Source organism: Cydia strobilella, chromosome Z (assembly GCF_947568885.1).
Source record: "Cydia strobilella chromosome Z, ilCydStro3.1, whole genome shotgun sequence".
Classification (NCBI taxonomy): domain Eukaryota; kingdom Metazoa; phylum Arthropoda; class Insecta; order Lepidoptera; family Tortricidae; genus Cydia; species Cydia strobilella.
The window spans coordinates 49,051,272-49,077,403 of record NC_086068.1 but is presented as its reverse complement, the minus strand read 5'-3'; the positions used below and the strand labels follow the sequence as shown (position 1 = coordinate 49,077,403).

Genomic DNA, 26,132 nt, shown 5'->3' with positions numbered 1-26,132 from the left:
TTACGTGATATTTGCTAAAAAAAAACCCGCTCCCTCCCACCTCCCACGTGAGATTTAGTGAGATTCCGCTTGACAATAACATAAGTGATCGCGAATAATAGAGTTTTTTTAGTTTTCAGAATTTTTGGATAAAATGATTAATGCGAAAATAAACTACCTATGTAATAATCTCAACAAAAAAGTTAATGTACCTATTTGTATTAGCGCAAATAAATGACCATGATTGACCGTATAGTATTTCTAAATAAATAATAATAGGACAAAGTTACCTAAATACCTATTCCAAAAAGCTGCAAAAACTTTAGTATAATATTTTATCTGCGCACATTTACATATATATTTAAACTTTATTGCACAGTATAAGGTGGACAAAAGGCGAACTTAATGCCAGGAGGCATTCTCTACCAGTTAACCACAGCACATTCACGTTAAGTAAAGAAACATTGTGCCGGGAGTGAGAAATTGGAGAAGGCGATTATAGTTGAATGTAAACGAAGGAGGAAGCGTCCGCGCTCGCACGGCACGGCTCGCAGCGCGGTGCGCAGCATCTCGGATGTCGCGAGCTAATTCCGCACGCCCGCGCTGAATCGCTAATGAGCCTCCACCATCTGTATTCCGCGCCACCGCCACTGCCACACGCGCTATATGTACCTAACAAATCGCTAAAAATACAAAATACCACAAGGGCACCTCATGGTCGTCATGACCTCACTTTAATCACATAAATGGGAGGCGCATAGTTGTTCCTCCTGGATTGGATTGAGTAGGTTTCCGCGACGCTAATCTACATATAATGCTAATGACAAATAATTAATATCATAATAATAGATTAAAGATGATCTGTCAGTGACTTGTCAATACCTAAACGTAATGTTTTCGATTGTCCTACTTACATATTTCTTTAGATATTTATGGAGCTTCATTAACTTTTACGGCCTCGTCAAGTGCTTTCGGTGACTACCTACAGGAGTTGCTTTAGAACTTGTAACTCATTTTTAAACACTATATTTTTCTTTTGTTAGAGATACAATCAATTATTATTGAACGAGCGTCAGCGGAAGTCTTCGTTTCAGCTTGGGCAAAAAGCTTTCGTGTTCCGGAAGTTATCCCCTACAGCGGCCGTAGCACGGTCGCATTTCTATAACCTGTCACCATGCTTGTCACGTTCTAACAAGTATGTAAGTGCGAAAGTGACAGGCATAGTAGTGACAGGGGATAAAAATGGAACCATGCTGCCATCGCAGGTCGCAATTCTCAACCGATTCTACTGAAATTTTGTGACGTTTGATGAATAAATAGTTTTTTTCTGTCGAATCAGGTTTTGGAGATTTTTCAAAATGGCGAAGCCTTACATTTATTCCATTTTAAGTTATGCTCGCAAAGTCTATTTAGCTCACAGAGCCACTAGTTAACTCTTCTTTGCCCGAATCGTGGCGCTTAAATTAGGAATAACAGCCGTGGTCTTCAATAAAATAAAAGCGGAGCTTCTTCGGGCAACTTAAACAACTGAAACAAGCATCTCCCATAAAACGCAATTCTCAAAATAATAGTTTTTTTAAGTTATGAGAAACATTTATTATTCAGATCCATCCAAAAAGGAAAGGCACATTTTCATTATAATTTAAAACGAGTAAAATATACCACATAACGTTTCAACTTTCATGGCCTCTGTTATGGCGCGATTCATTGGTTGGTTATATAAGTATAAAGTATGTACCTACTTACAAGTTACTTCTCCCTTCTTCAACTTTTGCAACCAACCCGTCGCTTAAAATTACGCGACTAAGTGTGATATTGAAGCCAAAAAAATGGGGTTGGAAGGCTTTTAATCGAAAATAACACTTACTTTTATAGATAACTGAATTATCCGAACTTAACTCATATCCGCACTTACTCCAAGATACGTTATGTCAAATGAAACTGACGTAGCCATCACGTAAAGCAATAAGAAACAAAGAAATGAATGGCGCCATTACACCAATTATAACAATGTCGGATTTATAAAGCGGCCTTTTCAGGAGAAGCCACCAAAACTTTCGTAACAGAACAAATGAATGGGAGCTATTGTTATGAAAAGAAAATTGTTGTTAAACTTGGCATGTTTATTTATTATAATGTTCTTTTGTTGATAGCCATATAATATACATGTACTTTTATAACAATTATGTAAATGTGACGTTATCAATTACAAGGTACCACATTTTCGCTTACCATAAGGACGAAATTTGCTCGTATCTTTATACGAATAACCTGTCAGCGCGTGCTTATAGCAAGCGCCGATGTGCCTTTTGCTTGAGAACGTCACAAATTAAGATATTACCTACAGTAGAGTTCATGAACATCTACTTCTTATTACATAAGACATCTACTTTTTATTTCACAGTGGTTATGATTATTAGCAAAATTCGGACAAATTATCGCAAAAATAAATATGGTATGGAACAGGATAATTTTTTTTAACAATTTTGAACTGCAGTTTTGAGTATAATCTGGAAATTTTATTCAAAATTACTGTACATAATACGAGTTTAATAAATCTTGTCCTATTTTGAGATATGTGATTTTTGATGGTTTTGCGATGATTTGTCCGACCTCTGATTATTAGTAATCGTAGACACAATAGATTACGAGTAGGTACATTAATAAAAATGGCAACTGTACATTAAATACGAACAATAATAATTTCAACAATCAAAGCTACACGCATTGTAGGTAATAAATAAATAAATTGTTTATTTTTCAATCAATCTAAACTAATCTAAAGTAATACATAATACTGGGGGTTGAGACCTCTAATATCGCTATTTTAATTATGACCACATCTATTCACTTTTTCAGAGGAAAACCGAGCAGGTAGGATCTACCTAAGTATTTTGATGTGTAGTAAACATCAAACTAGACATTCGTGTTGACAATTATGTTTATATTAAAATAAAGATTATTACAACCTTCGATAACAGGTACTAAAGTCCGTCTAACCTCTTTACCGACTTTCACAGAACAAAGTGTGTCATTTTACAAAAATATTTTCATACAAACTTGATATTTATGATGACATTTCCACACTTTGTTATTGCAAAATTAGCTTGGTCCGGATCATTTAGGTATTATCTAATTAATTTTAAACAATTTTCCACACTTTGTTATTGCAAAATCAGCTTGGTCCGGATTATATAGGTATTATCTAATTAATTCTAAACAATCTTTAAATCACACTTCAGGGAATAATATAGTAAATATTTGGACGTAATTTCGATAAGTCTTAGCCAGTCTTAACGATAAGTAATTAATAGGTACTGGAGTCAATCTACGTATCTACGCTAAGTATGCCACAACTTGGCACTCTTGCTAGTGACAATGTATGGTCGCACCATACGTGATGTACAACTTGTCGGTGACTTGGCGTTGGCGTACACTGCCTCTACATACTTCAGACATATAAGATGGGTTTCAGTAAATCGACCAGCTTTAAGTAACTAATAGTTTGTTTTACAAGGGAACGGGTTATTTAACCCCTTGTGCGAATTTTGATACCCGAGCCAAAAAAAGACTCCAAAATTGAACCAAGAGCGTAACGAGTGGTTCTAAAAGTGGAATCGTGAGCGTTGCAAGGGCTTCAAGGCACGAGGTTTAAACAAACTTTGCCCCCGAGTGAAACACAACATTTTTCACCATACGAACCCGAAGAAAATAGGTATAAAACTTAACAAATCAAATACAAATGAAAGTTACGAAATATTTATCATTCAGTCATAACTTAAGTCTATTCTACCAGCCAACATGAGGCACCAACAAAGAAATATAGTTGTCTGTAAAGTCGGTTTACGGACGATCATATTGCGTGATAACGTTATAAGAAAACATTGATGAGAAGGCCGTAACGTTGCCATGGAGATCTGTCCACAACGTTACCATGCAGATCTGTCCACAACGTGACACTTTTTCGTGTATGCTACCGGTGTTCATCGATTTATTAGACGTTATCACGTAAAAGTATATGACTTTGTCACTCTTGTGGATAAAATGAAACTTTCTCGTCAGTTTTTAAAGTAAGTATTCATAAAGGGACCCTTGACGAACTGGTGTGGTGAAAACAAAATTTCTGATAAGTAAAATAGTTATATAAGGCATCAAAGCGCTTAGTTATCATTATCAAGATTATTACTACAAAACTAGTAGCGCCCTCTGAACGAAAATTAAATTTTCTTGATTTTCGAGGCACGTTTTTTCCTTAGACTGTATCCATCTATTACGGAGTTATATCTATCTTTGTTAATACCAAAGCGCGACCTAAAATGTAGTTTTTATAAACCTACGAAAAGGAATTGAATTATTACTCCTAAAACGATCAATACGTGATTTACTTACTGCAGATAGGTTAGAATAATAAGAAACACACCATTTTCGTATCAGTTTGCCTAAAATCAATCCGGGCAGTCAAAAGACTCTACTCCTGGTATATTAATAAATCCTCGTTGATAAGTATCGAAATCCGAGTTATTACGCATCAGATTAGCAAGAATTTTCTCTTGAGCCAGCGGGTGCCAAGAGCCTAACGTACAATGGCGGTCTTTGTGCGCCGAGTAGTAATGGCAGCGTGTTGTGCCGCGTGAGCTAGGCACGTACTCGAAGACACGAACGTTCGCACAGCGATGCAGTGCGAACCATATTCCTGGAAACAGAAACATACCATATATTTACGTTGTAAACTGAATTCTAAGGATGGCAAATACTTAAATTTTGTATCACAAATCCCAAACGAAACGAAAGTGACGCCACCATATTTCCGCACAGGCATATAACAAGTTCAGTCTGTTGCAGGATGAAGAGATGCATCACACAACACTTACATACATACCTACATGGAACAATTAGTACAGTATGACTAATATGACTATTAGTAAGTAGGCACACATCGCTTTTTAAACTAATACAAATTTACTTACATTAAAAACTTCTTAATAAACAAATACCTATGAAGCCAGACGATGGAGGATTTTTTCGAATTCGTTTAGGTGCGGAACTTTGTAACAAAGTCCATATTTCCCATAGTACTTGAGGATTCAATATGTGGACATCCGCATCTGGATTTAACTCCAAAAACCTGCAACAGATCAAGCCATCTAAACCCAAATTCTGCGATTGGTATGATGACTTTAAAATGTTTAATTGTTTTTTTTTTTTGGAAATAAGTTCCTTATCGGACGGTTTGCGGATAGGGGGTGGCGAAAAAAGTGTAAGATTTTACCGTCACAGACGTGCGATAGATGCAAATCGTCACATACCATATTACTGCGATACCTATGCAAATGTTTGATATTGGCGTCACATACCATACTAGTGCGAGAGATGCAAAGGTTAAATATTGACGTCACAAGCCATACTAAAGAATAGAACAAAACTAAAAACAAAACTAAAAACTAAAATCTAAACTAAACTAAACTAAAAACTAAAATCTAAACAAAACTAAACTAAAAAGTAAAACGTAAAAAGTAAACAGTAAAACGTAAAAAATAAAACTAAAAAGTAAAAAGTGAAATGAAAGTGGAAATTAAAAAGTAACTAAAACAAAACAAAACAGCAGAGCAGAGCAGAACAGAACGGAACAACACAACAGAGCACGAACACGAACACAAGCACGAGCACGAACACAAGCATGAGCATGAACCACGTCACCAGTCTTTCTTAACTTCGTTCCACGACCCACGACACTCACAATTTTTTTTTCGTCAAATATTGATATAAATATGTTTAAAGAAGCAGGGGTGCGCGAAGTACCCACGCATTGCTTATCTTTCAGTAACTTGTTGAAGAAACGTAAGAAAAAAAACCCGGACAAGTGAGAGTCGTACTCGCCCACCGAGGGTTCCGTACTTTTTAGTATTTTTAGAATAGAATAGGATAGAATAGAATAGAATAGAATAGAATAGAATAGAATAGAGTAGAGTAGAGTAGAGTAGAGTAGAGTAGAATAGAATAGTTTATAATAGAATAGAATAGAATAGAATGGAATGGAATGGAATGGAATGGAATGGAATGGAATGGAATGGAATGGAATGGAATGGAATGGAATGGAATGGAATGGAATGGAATGGAATGGAATGGAATGGAATGGAATGGAATGGAATGGAATGGAATGGAATGGAATGGAATGGAATGGAATGGAATGGAATGGAATGGAATGGAATGGAATGGAATGGAATGGAATGGAATGGAATGGAATGGAATGGAATGGAATGGAATGGAATGGAATGGAATGGAATGGAATGGAATGGAATGGAATGGAATGGAATGGAATGGAATGGAATGGAATGGAATGGAATGGAATGGAATGGAATGGAATGGAATGGAATGGAATGGAATGGAATGGAATGGAATGGAATGGAATGGAATGGAATGGAATGGAATGGAATGGAATGGAATGGAATGGAATGGAATGGAATGGAATGGAATGGAATGGAATGGAATGGAATGGAATGGAATGGAATGGAATGGAATGGAATGGAATGGAATAGAATAGAATAGAATAGAAAGAATTTATTCGTTAGCAAATAGAAAATTATACAAAACAGAGAAACATAAAAAAGAAAAAGTGCCACGAAATGGTCTCACCTCGGCATGCTGATGGCGACTTCCAGCGCTGATCTTCCGGTGAGACCATCAGGTGAAACAATCACGACAGGTAACAAAAACAACAAAATTAATATATAACATATTTGTTGTTATAGCGGCAACAGAAATACATCATTTGTGAAAATTTCAGCTGGCTAGCTATCAATGTTCATGAGAAGCCTGGTGACAGACAGACGGACAGACGGATAATGGAGTCTTAGTAATAGGGTCCCGTTTTTACCCTTTGGGTGCAGAACCCTAAAATTTATAAATAAATAATTTTATTTTCGAAATTTGATGTTTTATGATTTCGAATTTATATTCAACTGGCCGGGTGGTCTAGTGGTCAGGACGTTAGTCGCGTACGCTAAAGACGCGGGTTCGTTTCCCGCCTCGGCCACCGGTGGACTTTGTCACTTTTTCTTTAGTGTATGATATATATTTCAGTTCAAATATATATTTTTAATTTTATACTGTTTAAATTCAATTCATGATCATAAAAATCACAAATATAAGTATAGAATATACCTACGTGTAAATACCTACCTCTTATACACTTGAAACAGGGGGTAGTCAGGTGACCGGTACCAGTCATCCAAGTTCGAAGAGTAATTGGCAGGATCCCATATTAAGATCGATATGTTACAATACAGTGGATCCTCGAGGAAGTTGTATTCAGTCTTGGCCACAACCTACAAACCACCAAACACAGTCTATAGTTCTACAGCTAAACTCAGACGGGTCGTGAGTAGTAAATTTAATAATGGTTAAATACTGTATGGCCGAAGGTTCGGCTTTTGTAGACAGCTTTGGGTTTTGCTCTTCTACAAAACCATCACGTTACTAGGTACCTCACAACATTCTTAGTTAAGGAAGACTGCCTCTACCACCTCCTCCTTGATAAGTACATCCTCCCGTAGTGAATTTCAACCCACCGCCTAAGATTATCTTTATTTAAAGAATATAAAATCATTAAAAAACGACAAAAAATGATAAAATAAAATATTTCACCTTTTAAATGCGCTAGCAACAGTGGCAACTGATATTTTTGAAGTCGGTGCCTAAGCCAACTCTAAAAAGCTACAATACACTGTCGAACCGAGTGCTAACGACTGCTGAATGATAAGGAAGAAAAAAAGCTCTCCATTATTCGTATGTCGTATGGGGGTATTATTGACCGAATTGGCACCGACTTCAACCACATCAGTTGCTATAGCGCACATAAAATAGGAGTAATGCTTACTTAATTCTATCCTTTTTGAAGTCGGTTTCCTTTATTTAACCTTTTGGCCGCCAGACTAAGAAGCGAAACGCTGAGCTCCTGACGCCACGGGAAAAAACATCCCATCAAAAACATAAATGTGAAATGAGCGCCAAGTTCAATATTAAGAATATGCGTTGTTGTTGACTTTGCCGGAAAAATAATTGAAATCTATATGGGTGCCAAGTTCTAGTTCGCTTAAGATGTAATTAAAGTTCAGGATTTGTCTAAGACTAGTTTTCATACCAACTAACAAAATTATAGAAAAGTCATAGACAAATATAATATAGCGTGTACGTAAAAACTAGCCATGTGACGGCTACAAAGGAGACGGTCAATTTTCTTAAGCACTTGGGACTAAAATAAACTGAAGCATATATGATTGAAACGGGCCTCTAATTAATCGTCATACACTCTAGATTATGATGATGAAAACAGAACGGTAGTACGGGAATTTTGAGGAATCCTGCAATAAAAACATGAACCTGGCAAGAAAAACTTTAGAAAACATATGCGCATACTATTCCGTAATATTAGTGCGCTTTTTAGGGTTCCGTACCAAAAAGGTACAAAAGGAACCCTTATGGTGCGACTCTGTCAGTCTGTCTTTCTGTCGCATTGCTAAATGTCTCGAGATCTACTGAAGTATCGATTTGAAATTTGGAATAGTTATGAACAACGCTAACCCAAACACATTGGAAGTGTATTTATTTTATTTTATTGATATTAATTATGAAAAATGCCCAATATAAAGAGGGGGCAGAATTTCAAAGCCTAATAGTTACTAGGTCGAGTGGGATATCATTTGAAAGAGCTCAAATTGAACATAACATTACCATTTTTATTTGTTTTTCATAGAAATAAAAAATTGAGTTATAAAGGAAAATGTGAAAAAACAAACCATACCCCCCCTCCCTTATCTCCGAAGTTTACCAACGAAAAAAATTGTTATTGCAGTATAATAACATTATCATAAATATTACAGGAAAAAATATTATTGAATTAATTTTTCTCACTCTTGAAAACCTTTTTCTTAATTATCATAAAACATTTTCTAATTTCATTTGCAACATAAGCCTATTTGCGGGTGTATGTCATACTTGATGTCTATGAGATTACACTAGAAACACCTTATTTCAAATAAAACAAAAATTGTTGAAATCGGTTCACATGACAAGGCATAATTATCCCTGAAAAACCAACATACATACAGGTCGCGCAAATTAGTTAGCCAATTTGCCGATAGATGGCGCTGTACACAATTACGCTTAGTATACTTCTCAAAAGTCTTTCGTGATTCTATTTACATGAGAAAATTTAAAGTTTGTACTGAACCCTCGGTGCGCGAGTTAGACGAACTCGCACTTGACCGGTTTTTTTAAATCGGAATCGTAGTCTCATATAATATAAATTAATGTTTTGATCTTGTACGTGGTTTATTGTATTTTCTAAGGAGACTGAACAGATAGTTTATCTGACCATTTGTAACACTTCTTTCAACGAAATAAGGTTTATTTAAGGTTGACTTTGCTTGCAAATATTTGACCGAACGAAAAAAAACCGGCCAAGTGCGAGTCGGACTCGCCCACCGAGGGTTCCGTACTTTTTAGTATTTGTTGTTATAGCGGCAACAGAAATACATCATCTGTGAAAATGTCAACTGTCTAATAGCTATCACGGTTCATGAGATACAGCCTGGTGACAGACAGACGGACAGACAGACAGACGGACAGCGGAGTCTTAGTAATAGGGTCCCGTTTATACCCCTTGGGTACGGAACCCTAAAAAGATGTATGCGTTTCGTTTTATAAAAGGAGCATGATATTGTCCTATTCTGAATACATTAAATCTCTCGAAACTTTGAACCAAAATGCAGTGTAGTACTGAAGTATTTTTCAAAACTACGTATTCTAGGCATTTTAATAGTCGTTTAGTTATTAATTGTTAATTAAGTATTATTAATATTTTATCAAAATATTTTTGACAAAATATATATTAGTAATTTTCTAATTTTATAACCCAAAACAGATCAGAAAAGAAAATTAAATGATTAAAAACGATTATCGTTCCAAAAATTTGTTATTTAACTGTACAGCGAATAAAATAATGTAAGTTAAAGTGACGTCACAAAGTTTGTGACTCAACCCTCCCCCTTGTCACAACATGTCACATTTTCGTGAACCCCCCCACCCCCTAAACGTTACTGGATGACCCCTATGGCCAAACAGTTATGGCACTAAAAAGATTCGCGCTTCGGGTAGGTACTATTAGGTACGTTTCAAGTTCTGTATCTGTATCTATCAAGATTTGAGGTGTTCCTTCAATTCCTCATGGAGCCCATCATCAGAACTGGATTTTGACAAAAATGGGACCAACCCAGAACTAATATACTTATAAAAAATAAACAAATCTATTTAGCGCCACTTGCACTCTTCACTAACCCGCAGTTTACAGATTAAACCTGGAGTTACCATGGTTGCCAGTACAATTTGACACTGGGTTAACGGTTTAACCGATTAACCCCAGGTTAGTGAAATGGTACAAATGGTCCTTAGAAATGACGGAGCTCTGAGGTAATAAATACAAAAAAAAATTGGTAACCTTATTCTTTTTTATAAGTTGGTTGAAAAGAGACATTTTTATGAGTGCTATGTAAATATTAGCTCATATCATATCATCACATCGCAATATTAGTCTGGGGGCCGATTTTTGACTTTGGAGCGGTTTATTTCGTCACTAGAAAGTGGGAAACGGCGAATTGATAATTTAGAATTACGAGCAATAGATATAGAACTGTTAGTAATAGAATTTAAATGCCTAGTATTGGAGATATATTGAAGGGAAAATCACGAAATCGAGCGCTCGAAATTCAAAAATCGGCTCCCTGGTCATTTAAAAAAAAAACAATGTCGACTGGCAAATCATATTACTTTTTGGCAACCGGGTTTTTTAACCTAATTTGACCCCGCTGAATCCGAATTTGCCGGTTGCTCGATTGAAATCTTGACCGGCAGATACATATTCAAGATGGCGGATTATTATTACCGACCCTAACGAGTTCCTGGTATGGAGACCCATATTTATTTTTATTTTGGGAAAGTTTGAAGTACCTATGTGCGATAATTCCAAATATACAGCCCTTTAAAGATTAAACAAAAATCGTCGTCAGCGCCGCACGCCGCACCACAGGCCGCACGGCAAAACGAAATCCCAGCAGTGAAGCCTCGTTATGGCACAAAATGTACCCGAAGGCTTTAATTATATTTAATATTATATATGTATATATATATATATATTTATTAAATAATTTAATCAATATTTTAGCCATTTATTAAGCATTTGGGACATTTAATCTATGTGCGCACAGTATAGTACATTTCGATGCTAGTGCGGAAAGTATGTCATTACTTCACGAGTACCGAGAAGACTCGGGACGAGTGAAGAATGACATATCCGCACGTGTATCGAACGACGTTTTTTAATACAGTTGCGAAAAAATAAGAAAAGCAACAAGTAAGGAATGGAATTAGAAACTTTTATATTATTAATTCTGTGACACTGACATCAGTGACATTGACATTATGAAGAGGTGTTTTTCTAGCTTTTATTCGACTATTTTGTTATTATTATTAAACCCACTTCAATGAAAGTTTTTTTTTTTTCATTTGCATGTTCTATAAGACAGAAACAATTGTAAATATTAAAACATTGTACTATTATTACCTAAATATCGTTATTTACGATTATTAGTGTATCGTATATTTATAAAAACAATATCGAATGTTGCCTTTGGAAACTTAAAACATTCTTGCAGTAAGAAAATACTTCTCTTCTTTGACAGGCGTTCCGTTCCATTCAGACAACTTATTAAGAACGGTTTTTCAACATTAAAAAATAAACGTGTTATAATACTTATAATGATGAAGAGGTAATAAAATATGAAATAAGCATATTTTTCGTATTCTTGCATTAACAGTAGGTTTTTATGTTATTACGACTTTTAAAGGAAACTAATATTAACACTCATCAATAAGTAGTCATGAATTGGAACAAGTTAAAATTTAAAAAAAATGGAAAAGTAAAAAGCACTAGGTCGCGAAAACCAACTTTCCTAAACAGCCACGAAAAGTAGCACTTTATGAGCAACTGTATTAAAAAACATTTTTTGGTGTAAAACTGCGTCTAGTATAACAATATATGAATTCCAACAAGTATTTAATGAATCAATTGTTTTATTAACGAAGGCCAAATAACCTAAAATGATACGATATTACTTTTTTTATGTGATAGTCAGCAAACGAGCAGACGAGCCGCCTGATGGGAAGCAGTCATCGTCGCCCATGGACATAAACAACATCACAGGTGCCACTTAAGCATTGCCGACCCTTGAGAAGACCAGACCAGACCAGAGATGAAAACAATACTCCATATGGGGTCGAACCTGCGCTTTATATAACAAAAGTCGGTGACCCGGTGTGAAGTACTGTTTGACAAGCTTTACTTAAAATTCATTACATCAAGCGTTTAACAGACGCACGCTTTTTGTACAAATCTGAGCTCCGCATAAGGCCGAGGGCCGGGCACGTCCGATAGGCAAGTATCTCCTCAATTGCGAAGGCCGAGCTGCAGGAGTGCTCAAACACGGAACGACAATACAAGCGCCTAACAAATGCGGAGGCAGTAGGACGATTTCCACGTAGATCCAAAGGCCCAAAGCTTCCGAGAGAAGCGCGCTTCTACGCGTACAAGTGTCTAAATGCGAAAACTGAAGACCCACAACCCATGACCCAAAGGTTGAACACGCCCGTGAACTTATCAACACTCTTACTAGTGGATCGGGCATAATCTCCAACTTCCTGAAACGGAAACGCAACCAAGTATCTCGATTATGAAGGCCGAAGGCCGAGCTCCGTTTAAGGCTGATAGGTGAGCGCAACTAAGCGAGGCCGAAGGCCGAGCTGCGGGTAGTTATTCCTTCAGTTTCCGCATTTAGACACTTGTACTAATATTTTGTGTTTGACCACATAAGGAACGCCTCTCTTGAACGCATTAGGCCTTCAGCTTCAGAGTTTGGCCCTATATTAGGCCTTCAGCTTCACTCGCATAAAATATGTAAACAACAAATTTTTAGCAAGAGCATGCAATATATACAATAAGAAATATTCACACATTGATTTGTTCCAGCATAGGTGTAATAGATTTGTTTCTGTCATCAAACAAAATAAAAAATATAAAAAATGACAAATTTTGTTAACTCGTAGCTAGTAATAAAATTGTAATCTTGTGTTGTATTGTTATGATTGTTATTGTAATTGTACCTATTTGATTTCAAATTCTAAATTGAAATTGTGCTTGTTATTTTCCAAATTCTAAATTATGCTTGTTATATTTTTAATCGTGCTCGAGGAATTTACTGGATGTTATTGTTAAATTCAACTTTAAATTCAAAATACCTAATAATTGTATTTTTTTTTTCGGAGCAAAGGAATTTTGTATTAACTATAAGTGGAAACTCTTTTGGCCTATGTTCTAACTATATATTTTACCTTATTGTATTATTATGTGCTGTATGTTTCCCGAATAAATAAAATTGAAATTAAAAATTAAATTATTATTAAAAAATGTATTTACAAAATATGGGTCTCCATGTAAGGAACTCATTGGGGTCGCTATGTAGGGTAATAATGGCCGCCATCTTGAATATCTCACTTCCGGTCAATAATTCGATCGGGCAACAGGCAAATTCGGATTCAGCTGGGTCAAATTAGGTTAAAAAACCTGGTTGCCAAAAAGTAATATGATTTGCCAGTCGCATCAAGGAGAGCGATTTTGTTTTTTTTGTCTAGAGTAGAAGTACAATAATAGCCACATATACAAATATACTTACTTGTGAGTTAACGATACGAAAAGTTGTTTTGGAACCGACATCGTCAGTGTAGTTTTCAGTAGGTGCGTTGTTGAAACGTACGACCATATCGTGCGAGTCTACATAAAAGAAATTCATTAATTATAGGTATGGCTTGCGGTAGGTAAGGCGGGTAAGGGAAAACACCGCAACAAAAATTACAAGATTCATTCCAATAGGAGGCCTAAGAGTTTTTATGACTAAGACCTTGAAATAGTTATATATATTTATTAATTTTATGTATTTATTTTATCTTCGTCAATTTGAAGAATGTACTAGTTATATAGTTTATTTATATGATGTACCTACCTAATGAGCGTTATTGAATTAGGATTGTTAATATTTTTTTAATGTTCTATTTCGAAAACCATTTCGAGCTCTAAGATTTCGAGATATGAGGTTTTCAAACAGTTGAAATGGCCAATTAAATTATGTTGAATAAACCTATTACTTGTATATTGAAATACTTACATTCCCTGAATAATGATTATTTTTTGTGATTATAAAGACTTATTAATCACACATGTATGTTGTACAGTCGACGTCCAGAATATGTTTAGGTACACTTTTGCACCATATTTATGATACTTCTTTGTGCTAAGCCGAAAAACGTAAACCTAACCTCGTCGTTGACTGTACACAGACGTGTATTCCTGGGCTGGCCTGATGCGGTAAAACTGCAACATTAACTATTGAATCAATCGGATTTCCCGTATCGGTGATTTCACCTCCGCTATACAATAAAGACGATTCTTAAAAGGACATATGTACCGTCCAAACGTTTATACCAATCAGACCTTTATCTGTTATTCATACAGGAGTATTATAACCTACGAATACTGCTGACTAATTTCTCTATCAACCGCCACAACCTAGGAGGATATAACCAAACGGAGTAGCCATTAACAGGGTTTCCCCTCTGTCGAAAATAGTCGGCCAATGCTCATACACAATGTATGGACTGACGTTTATCTGACATGGCTATTTTGACGTTACGCATACATTTGACGTTCCCACGTCGTTCCCCTCCCCCGCAAAAATCGGCGGACTTTTTTGTACAGCAAATTACAGACGTGGCGGCTCCGTTTGGTTATATCCTCCTAGGCCACAACCATTTCCAATCACGACGATCGTGACAATCGATAATCTATTTAGTTGTGATCAATGTGTCGTCAAGCTCACTATACTTATTAACCTATCGAATGAGCTGATGCCTTTACTGAATGAGCTGATGCCTTTACTGATACTGGAAAAACGATATGTAAACATACTGCATACCTATACGAGGCCTGGACGTTAGTGAGATGACGATAATTCATTGCTGGTGTCCTACTTTGTTACCTACGTATAACATGAGTTAAACCTGATTATCCATCTGGTTACTTGGGCTTCATAGTCGCCTCCAACCTCCCCTTATAGCGACCCCTTTCCGCTCACTAAGTTTACCTTAAGTTCATATGATGAGTGGTTACACTTTCTCGTAACTACAATGTGTTCTATAATTCTAAATTACTAATATCTTGGGACGAAACCCTTCGTATAATTATGATTGAACTTCACTTACATTAGCCATGAACAATTCCCTCGGATCACTGTTGACACTCTGAATACTGATATCACAATGAATGTTAGTCACAATCTACAATAGACACCTCATTATTCTAATAACACCATTAGAAACTCCTTGAATAGATCCTAAAGCAAATATCACTCTTGCCGTAGCTTTGTTCGCACACAACCTCCTTTTCTTCCTGTCGTTCGCGCGTATACCCTCTTGTTTTACCCTTAAAAATCACAACAACCTAGAAGCGGTTATTTCACTTAAACGTGATTACGAGCGCCATCTACTCCATGACGTTGGCAGCTATTAGCCGATTCGCGATATTCGCGACACTCGCGCCCCGCAGGAAAAAGCTACTCTTTTAATTGAAGTTAGATGCCAATAGGCAAACATGTAAATAAATCAACAATTAGATGATAATTGAAACACCAATAAGATTGAGTTGATGATAAGAACACTAATGTGAATTATAATGTATTTTAGCCGTTCAATCTCGAACTGCCTCTCTCGGCTTTTGCGCTGTGAATTGGTATGGCCTGAGATTTCGTATAATTTCTGATGACGTTGTAGAAATGCGCTGAGGCACGCCGTTTCTGAGACTGATCTGATTGTTCATCTGTATTTTTGCTGAGCTGATAAAGAATCCCTGAGACTGGTCTGAGCATTCATCAATGTTTGTGCTGAGCTGATTAATAATATGATCCTGGGACTGGTTTGAGCATTCATTAATAGTGTTAAACTGATTGAAAGCAGAATTCTGAGATTGGTGTGAGCGTTTATTGATGTCTGAGTTGAGCTGAGTAGGATCACGGCTGCGGTTTGTCATCTCTGATCCGTTACTGGTCTACCTATGACCAATGGTATTACTCACACTCTAGCGCGTTCTGTTCCAGATTGCTTCGAGCAGTCCTTAGTTACAATCTAGTTCACGAGAAAGATACAGCGTCATGCGACCTAATATGTCAGAGAGTGGCCACGCAATTTGATATCAATCATCGGTGTTGTTAGACTGTGAGAACTCCGTTCGCGATATATTTTATCTATGACTACCATCTGTGATGTAATATGCTGCTTTGCTCTTATGATATCGTTAACATCTTATTTCACTACTTCAAGTGTCACAACTTTTACTACAGCAGACGTAAACATAATGACCAGCATAATTTGCGTGTATAATTAAACAACTGCAACTTTATTAAACACCGCGTCAACCGCGTGATCGAACTGAACCCACGTTTTTATAAGCACTGATAGTTATTACACAGACAAATGCGACCGTCTTATCCGACCGGGAAGTGTATGTAACCTAAGTTCCCACTTCTCTTTACTGAATACTACTGGCAGTAATCTACTATGTCAAGTATTTTAATCTATTCGCTTATCTATTATACCTAAGTAATTGACATATCCATCTCTGGGTGTACCTACTTCATATCCGGTAGCCCTCCCAATCCAAGGAAGAAACACGCTATTCTCATATGATCACAAATCAGAATGTAAAATAGAACCTATCTACAACTCACAAGAGCCACATTCTTTTTTTTTTTTTTATTAAGCTAAGCTAAGGATTATCAACCGACTTGCCAAATCAGGCTGTTATTTCGGACTGTCAAATCCAAAACAAGTGATGTGATGTCAGTTCATTCTGATTTATTGTGGCCAAAATAACTGCGGTTTTCATTTCTCTAATCATTTTCTGGTGCTTTTATTTTTCGCCTGGTGTGAGATAATCTGGTTTAAATAAGTTGGTACAGTCAAATCGTCAGCCTCTATTAGGTCTAAAAGCCATCAATGCATTTAACCTAAGCTACACTCAAATAATTTAAACTAAGTACCTACATTATTTTTAATTAATTACAAAACCTGTAAACAACTCTTTTTTACTGCGTTACATCCCCGTGTACATAATCAGTCATGCTAAGGACCGTAGAAACAGCATAGCAATAGTAATACATATACTGTACATCCGAGGTGCCTATTAATTACGACTTTACATGCCTATTCCTTAATTGATGTAATCGATCAGATCTTAAATTAAGTGTAATAATCGCCAACTTCCCGTACTACGGTATTTTAACTGCTGTGTCTATCAAACTGATCCACTTTGTTTCCTTTATTCACGAATTTTCACATCACAACTCGGTAGCAAATACTCAACGTGTGGCAATTTTGGCGCAGCGTCTGTATACTCTTTATGGACATGTGCTTTATTGACTTCGCAAAGGCTTTTGATTTCCTTAACTGGAGTAAAATGTTCAGGGTTATGAGCGAAATGAGGAGACCACCTCACGTTATCTTTTTATAGTTGATCAACTGTTCACTAACATCGGTGTGTACATAATGAGTAGGAAGGCTGTGAGGGTGGTGTCTATGTCTGAGTTGGTGGTCAGCTAACCAATAACCTCCGTTTTGCAGATGACATGACTATATTAGGTTAAGTGTCTGTGGAAAATAACTTGCGGTTCTGCTTCAAAAATTAAGCATGTCAGTAATTAGTCCATACTCAGGATTCAGACCAGATCCATACCCTAGGATCAATAGAAATAAGACGAAGTTGATGAATGTCGATCCAGAATTTTATTTTATTCTTGAGGCTTGAGGATAATTGAGGTTGGTTTACTTGGGATTTTAAATAAGCGACGATGGCGCCTGCGACCAAAGCATGGCCAGAAGAGCTTAGATGGCCAAAGCTGCAGATGGCTGGGATGGGCAGTCGTATCTCGAATACCAGCAGTATTCAAATTAGTCATAAGTAGTTATATAATTGTAATACAATTGTATTGTGATATGCCCATTATGTTAACTTTTTCAATTAAGTATTTCTATTTGACATTTTATATTAATTTAGATTTATTGTGTGTAACTTTATTGATATTAAATTTGCACGCTTGCATGCAAGCTAAATACATGAACTGTAAAACAAATGTCTTGTAACATCCCCAAACTGTATCAGTGCATATAAATAATTTCTGATTTCTGCAGTGAAACGACTCGACAGAGAACATAAAACAAGGATAAGACTAATGCGGACGCCTTATTCTCTCGTACTTTCTGTAAGTACATGTCCGAAACCTAGACCATTACAAACTGAAACCCATCATAGGAAAGATGCATTTGAGATGTGGTGCTGGCGATGAATGCTTGAACGCACTAAGTGCAATTGCACCAACTTTCGATGAACTCAACGTCAAACCGAGGTTATCCACTGTTTGTACCCATCGCGTATTTAGTTTCTGCGGCTATCGAGGCAAAACAGGACCATGTAGTCTGCAGAAGCTCATAATCACTGGCCACATGGCAAGGAAGCGTAGGGATGGACGTATGGCCACACGTTGGGCGAACAGATAATATTAAAGACAAAGTCACATTACAGGCTAGCATACCTACACCGAGCCCAAGAAAGAGCGGCTTAAAGAGCACTGGTGAAGAACCACACAGTACAGGTGTCCAACTGTTCACAGTGACACATACGGCAATGAATAATACTGATAAATCAGTCTTGTGATCATTGCTGCTGTAGTAGTCGTACATAAAACAATTACCACGTCCTGAACAATACGATATTTTAGGGCAATATTATAATATTAAAATTAATGAAGAAGGATATCGCACTTCCTTATAATATGAGTAATATGACATCTGATTTTAATTGTGATCCTGATTTATGTGTAGCTCAAGCCTGCATTTTATATATCAATCTGATTAAATCTGATAAACAAGCGAACAGTTGATGTCACGTTCATACGCCAATACTTATTTGGCCCATGATTAAAATATTATCTTCCTTTTACTATAACATAAAAAGTTTAATACTTAATTGAAGTTACCTATAGCCCTTCTTCACAGGTTTAAATCGAAACATTATATGTTAAAAATAATGTTCACTTGCATCACAATGTCTGTTGTGAAAGACGACAGACAACCCTACGTGCCAAAAGTATGCTTTTGACTGGTTTTCAATAACAGGCATTATAACTAATATTACAATCACCTAATGTTGGTACATACTGTATTAGCCATACTATTGTATTGACATCTAAGCAGAACTCTGTGTTGAGATAGATAAAATGCTAATTTCTAGCTCAGTGTTGAAAATATACTGTTACTGTTTCGTCTACCTCTAGTATTATTGCAGTTTACTACACAACAGCTATCGTGACCCATTTTTATCGTAAATATGATTTTTAAGCAAAAAACGTGAACAAATTAACTGAAAAGTATGGGAATTGACACTGCTTGCAAACTTGTCATTTTTGGCCACATCAAGCGCTGCGATCGTTTCGGCTTCCCCCACCATTCGCTTTACATGCATCGAATACCTAGTGTTCCTTTTCGTAAGACATAGGTAAATACTCTGAAACATTACTCTTGTATCTTTGTCATTAGGCCATTATTTAATTTCAGAACTACTTGCACGGACTGAGACAATAATTACTATCATTGTTAAAAATACGTTATCATATTAATTAGTTTGCAATGTGGTAGGTACCATCATAATACTTTTATAGGTTTAATGGTCTGAGACTTTTGCATAGTAAAATAATTAATAATAATGTATAATATTTACTTAGTTAGATTAATTTCACTAAAGGTCCTTTTTAATGTTTCCAAACATAATATTATACAACATAGGTACTATCTGAACCTGTGCTGCAGCTGAGAGCCTGAGCAGCTTTAACATTTCGGATAGGTGGAAAGCGGAATGGTCTGCTTCGGCAAAGTCATATATCTGACCCGACTAAAAAACCATAAGGGTTTGAGCTTCCACGGAAAATCTGACGCCGCCTGAACAGGCTGAGAATCAGCCTGAGCCTTGAGCCTGCTGAGGACCTGAACACCCTGACACCTGACTTGGTTGCTTGGCTTGGCACCCTCAAGGCTACACTGTGATTGGCCTCAATGTATAACATGCCATACGATTAAATAAATACTATCTGAATTCCTTCTGTTATCCCGTTTATTAAAATAACCGAATACTTGAGAATTTCCTCTCTAATTCAGAAACTTTTCCACCATGGTCTTGCTACCGTCTCTTTAATTATTATGAATACCTATATAGGTTCGTATACTCCTATGTACATCTACGACAAGTATACTCGATTGGGTAGGCGACATTAATTCATTTATGTATTACTCGCAATTCATTTAACAAATATCTACCACCTTAAATTAGATTAAAGTATGTATTGTGTACTTAGAAGTATCTAAATCATTTAGCAGATAATATAGAAATCACTAGCCCATTCAATCAGTATGCCTTCCATTTGAAACCTTCTCAATAATTATTTAGTTTAGCATTTTTAACCCTTTACGTTTGGGTCATCGCATGTACATAGGTACATACAACAACAACAACAACATGTAACAATTGTTATCAATAAATATTTTCATTTCCATTTTACACAATTCAGAAGTTTAGTTAATCTTTATCTAATCGCTAATCTATGGACTTTCCATACTAAGAATCAAGAATCAATGGTTCAATAATAATGGGAAGTCATTATACCTTAGGGTAAAGTGTATTGCTTCGCTGCAAACATATTAGCGGTCGCTTATTTATACCACAGATTTGCCTTTGTCATTTACTGTTTTATCCAAGTTGATATTACTGATTCTCTTATAACAATCTCTAGATTGGAATGTTAATTGGGAATAAATCGAGATACTGTGCTGTGCTACATCAAGAGAAAACCTTTTGGAACCTTAATGTAACGCTGATTAAACGCAATCCATAAAGTGAATATTATTTAAAAATAATTAGTGCGTCATGCTTCAACCATTTATTCTTTCAGAGCAGAAATATCATGCATGCCAATTGAGTACCTATGTTACTACTGTTAAATCCATTTTTGGCAGTTTGCTGGTGCCATTAGTCGGAATGGCTGCGCGATTCTGATTGAGTCCCAGTGATGGTTCTGGTCCTTTGAGTTTGGGTAGCCATGTGCATTGTACATATGACATCAAATTGTAATCTGATTTCAATTGGCTTCTGCATTTTTACTCAGGCACATTACAGGTTACTACAACTAAATGATACCAACTTCTAAGAAACCAACTCGTTAGGTACAATTACAACTGTAACAACAAACAACATCGAGGCATGAAATTCCATATTAACATCTCTTATGATATGAGTTGTTCTAGTCCTTCAAACGAGGTGAAAGGGTAAAATTCGAATTTCGAATTAAACTAAATGGTTCTGAGTTTAGCTCAGTGAAAATATGGATGCGCAAAAGATACAATTATAATAGCCCGGTTTGTTTGTCTGGAAGATATCGCTCTTTAACGATAAGACCGCCTGTTGTGTACCATAGTTTAATGAAGTTTATTTGTACTGTATTGTTTTAAACATAAATATTTGTACATAAAACAAATTTTGTTTCTTTCTAAAAGAATATGTAGGTACGGATCATATAAGTATAAGGAACGATATATTGTTGAATCTAGTTCCTATACCTAACACATTAAACATGATACGTTCGTCTCATATAAAGACGCGCAATATATTTATTTTGTTTTTGAATTCACCACACTTGCGCGCACGACTAGTTAAATCAGGGCTGAGCTGATAATTTGGATGAAGCGGGTATTATGCAAGCAATGCATGTTATAGAAAAGCATGCAATCCGGTAAGAATGAACTTGGCACAGAACATCATGATTAGGCGATCTAATTCACAAAATATTGTATATCACCAATTTAACTAGATCCCGAAGTAATAGAAAATATACCAGATCTGAGGTCAGACCTAAACTGGTTTGCCAGCTAAGCAACAACAGTTGCCAAGTCATAATATCAACTACCCGCATGATAAATAAACTTTAAATTGGATACTATTAACTATTTGGCTACACAGAACAATGAATGTGAGATAGTGATTCTTATTATTTTAATATGAAGATCTTAATTCCTGCAACGTCACAAATAAAGTTGCAAGGTCATAGAAGTCATAATTGTCACTAGGAACCCTATTTCTAAACAGATGTAATTAGTAAGGTTAAATTGTTGATCAACTGCATAATTTGAATCTTGTAGCTCAGGTGATAAAGTCGCTGTTTGAAAGGATTCATGCTGGTTCACAAATCGACCAGCAAATTTTAATTCAAAAGTCGTAAATAATAAACATTTAGTGCAGGATTTTGTCAAAGAAATCTAAACAAGCAAAGAAACTTGTCAATTACATAATCAATCATAAATATGAAAATTAAACCATGTTCGTGTGAACATGACCATAATAAACACCTAAATTTCTTCCTTTTCAACTTAAATTTGTTAGGTAATATGAGCAGGTATGGTAACGCGCGGTGCCAATCATATGAGAAAAATTTGATTATTCACAACTTTGGGAAAAATCAAGTTGTTTTTATCAAATATTGCCATTGGAGGGCTTCTTCACTTTTTCTTTGATATTTCCGTTTATATTGAATTATTGCTGATTAAGTGTAAAGTTTCTACTGCTTTAATAGTAACTGGTTTCAACATAATGAAATGTGAGATTTGAGCTGTTCCATGGCTCGTGTTGAAGGTGAAATATTACCAAGTTATTGCTTAAAAACTGATGATGTACACCTGTCTTACAGGATTCATGGTAAACATACCAAACCTGATGCCACGCCCATAACAGGGTCGTTCACCATGTCTAATTACGAATGCTTCCTGATACCTTTTAGTAGGTATGTAGATGATCTTTTCTGATGTGACAATCTTTGCCACTCTCATTCTTATAACATAGAAATGTTGAATCTGCATAATAATGTCGCACATGACCACGAGCGTAACAAGTGGTTGAATAAGTGGAATCCTGAGCGCTGCTAGGGTTTCAAGGCACGTGAGTTAAGAACAAACTGCTGCCCTGGTGAAACAAACATTTTTATCAAATCAACCAGTAACAAATACTGGCTGTAAAACGTTAAAAATATAAATTAATGCTTTTAAAAGTTTATAACTTCAAAACCATAACTTGAAATTCTATCCTACTGCTTACCACGAGGAATCAACTTCAAATTTGCACTCTATAGAACTGATTGATTAGTATTGTTTTCAAAGATTAAAGATAGCATTTTAGTATTTTGTATTTCAAATAGAATTTTTGAAACTACGTGAAACCGGAATAAGTGGGACCTGGGCGGTCCTGTCGATTTTTTTCGTCAAAATTACCTCTATAACTGAGACAGTGAGTGGTTTTAACCTCTTTTACTGAGACTTATGTAGGACGAAAATAAATTTCCGTTTCGTTCTCAGTCTACTCGCAAATTTCGGACTTTGGCTTATTGTGCATAATGAGATGAGTACATATTTGTAATATGCCGAAACGAAGCCTTAAGCCTTCATCAATACGTGAAATACAACAGTCAATATCCGATTTTGAGTGGCTAGCCACGCGATGAAATAAGTATATATTTGATATAATTTATTGCATTGAAAACATCTTAGTGCTGATGGTTCCCAAAGACAAACTAAAATGACAGATTTCTTTGAGTGATTCGCTTCTGTGTACAACAAACGGAAACTTGATTATTTTTGTTGATTTGTTACCTTTTTGTGATTACCTATATCTAAAGATTACATCTGTTTGTTTAATATTTACAAAAAACGGTTGTTTCATTTAATTATCTCACCTCCAGGTATTACTGAACCAACCTGTATTTTTGAGACCATCTTTAAATGAGACACATTTTTTTCTTCAACCTGGATATCTGAGAAAACTGTGTAAGTGGAATACCTGTTAAAGTGAGACTAATTCGCAGATCCCTTGAAATCTCAGTTTTCCAGGTTTCACTGTATTTTGCATTTAAATAATATACCAAGAAAGTGTTTGTATTTTGTTAGGTACTTACTTTTTAAAAACTATATTTTTTTATACCTACTGACATTTGCAATCTCTTGTATACCAAAGATCAAAGAGCAAGAATGTTTAATAAAATGTAGGTACTTAATTGCCTATGTGTTCCGGTTAACTACTAACATTATCGCCTGCTTAACGCCTTTTTGCAAGAAAAGGATTACATAAATATTATGGGCTTCATGCCTGAAATAAAACATTAAATTGAACTGAACAAGCCAAAAAATTTAGCACTTTAATTCTACAGTCAGCTGCAGAGAAAAACTACCCCCTGCATAGAAATTTGTATGCAAAGGTGCTAAGCTAATAGTATTGTTGACTGTGCATGCGTAAGAAAATTGACTTTTCATCTGTTAGAGAGAAACATACGTTACATTTGATGATGATAACAGTGAGTGCATAAAAATTCCCAGCATGCTCCACCATGTCGTCAAGCTCACTATACTTATTAACCTATCGAATGAGCTGATGCCTTTACTGAATGAGCTGATGCCTTTACTGATACTGGAAATACGATATGTAAACATACTGCATACCTATACGAGGCCTGGACGTTAGTGAGATGACGATAATTCATTGCTGGTGTCCTACTTTGTTACCTACGTATAACATGAGTTAAACCTGATTATCCATCTGGTTACTTGGGCTTCATAGTCGCCTCCAACCTCCCCTTATAGCGACCCCTTTCCGCACACTAAGTTTACCTTAAGTTCATATGATGAGTGGTTACACTTTCTCGTAACTACAATGTGTTCTATAATTCTAAATTACTAATATCTTGGGACGAAACCCTTCGTATAATTATGATTGAACTTCACTTACATTAGCCATGAACAATTCCCTCGGATCACTGTTGACACTCTGAATACTGATATCACAATGAATGTTAGTCACAATCTACAATAGACACCTCATTATTCTAATAACACCATTAGAAACTCCTTGAATAGATCCTAAAGCAAATATCACTCTTGCCGTAGCTTTGTTCGCACACAACCTCCTTTTCTTCCTGTCGTTCGCGCGTATACCCTCTTGTTTTACCCTTAAAAATCACAACAACCTAGAAGCGGTTATTTCACTTAAACGTGATTACGAGCGCCATCTACTCCATGACGTTGGCAGCTATTAGCCGATTCGCGATATTCGCGACACAATGCAAGGCCCAATCAGTTTAAAGGGGCCGACTGATTATCAGTCCGCCTGAACAAAAATTTGACAGTTCCGAACAACTGACAGGCCGATATCGTCCGGCGGACTGGTAATCAATGGTCCCCTTAAAACTATGCCTACCTTAAAAGCGTAAATTGCAAAACTCGAATTGAGAGCAAACCAAATAAAAAAAACAATAATAGAGATGCATTGTTATTTATCACGACGAACCTTGAAAAGTGACGCACTGAATATCTTAATTTTCTCTTTGAGATTAGGAAATTTTAACCTACTTACTCTTTATAGCAAACTATTAAAAGGTCTCGCCTTAGGGTTAAACAGACTTTGCTGCCGAGTGAAACACAAAATTTTTCACCAAAGCGAGGAAGCTACTAACAGTAAAACGTTACAAATGAGCGCTATTAAATGTCATATTATCATTCAAAATCATCATTTATGAGTCAATTCTACCAGCTAACATGAGGAAATTTGCATCAACGTACTTTGCCATTTTTGTGGATAAAATATGGTCAGTTTTTGAAGAATAAAAGAGCCTTTACGAGCTAATCTGGTGAAAACCACAGGTAACTATAGCAAAAGAAAACCACTGAAGTTTTTCGTATCGTATAAGTTCATTTAAATCTATATAGCTATATTTACTTAACACCTACTTGCTACTAGCTAATAATAATATACTCATTGTTCAGTGATAGAGGTCCACAAAGGATCTAGTCCACTAGTCAGACGAACCTAGCCGCCGCCGCCGCCATACAATGGAAGTTAGGCTCTCATTTTAAAAAGA

At 36.1% G+C, this 26,132-nt stretch overlaps 1 protein-coding gene across 1 annotated transcript in view; it reads right to left on the bottom strand.

Moving 5' to 3' along the window:
• Positions 1 to 4,423: 4,423 nt before the first annotated feature.
• LOC134754632 (beta-galactoside alpha-2,6-sialyltransferase 2) overlaps positions 4,424 to 26,132 on the bottom strand; it is a 42,097-nt gene continuing 20,388 nt past the window's right edge. The window contains exons 2-5 of the mRNA XM_063690968.1: positions 13,761 to 13,858; positions 7,159 to 7,304; positions 4,974 to 5,104; positions 4,424 to 4,672 (exon numbers count right to left, since the gene is read on the bottom strand). Coding sequence (XP_063547038.1) covers positions 4,425 to 4,672; positions 4,974 to 5,104; positions 7,159 to 7,304; positions 13,761 to 13,858 — 623 coding nt within the window. The 3' untranslated portion in view covers position 4,424. The remainder of the gene's footprint in view (positions 4,673 to 4,973; positions 5,105 to 7,158; positions 7,305 to 13,760; positions 13,859 to 26,132) is intronic.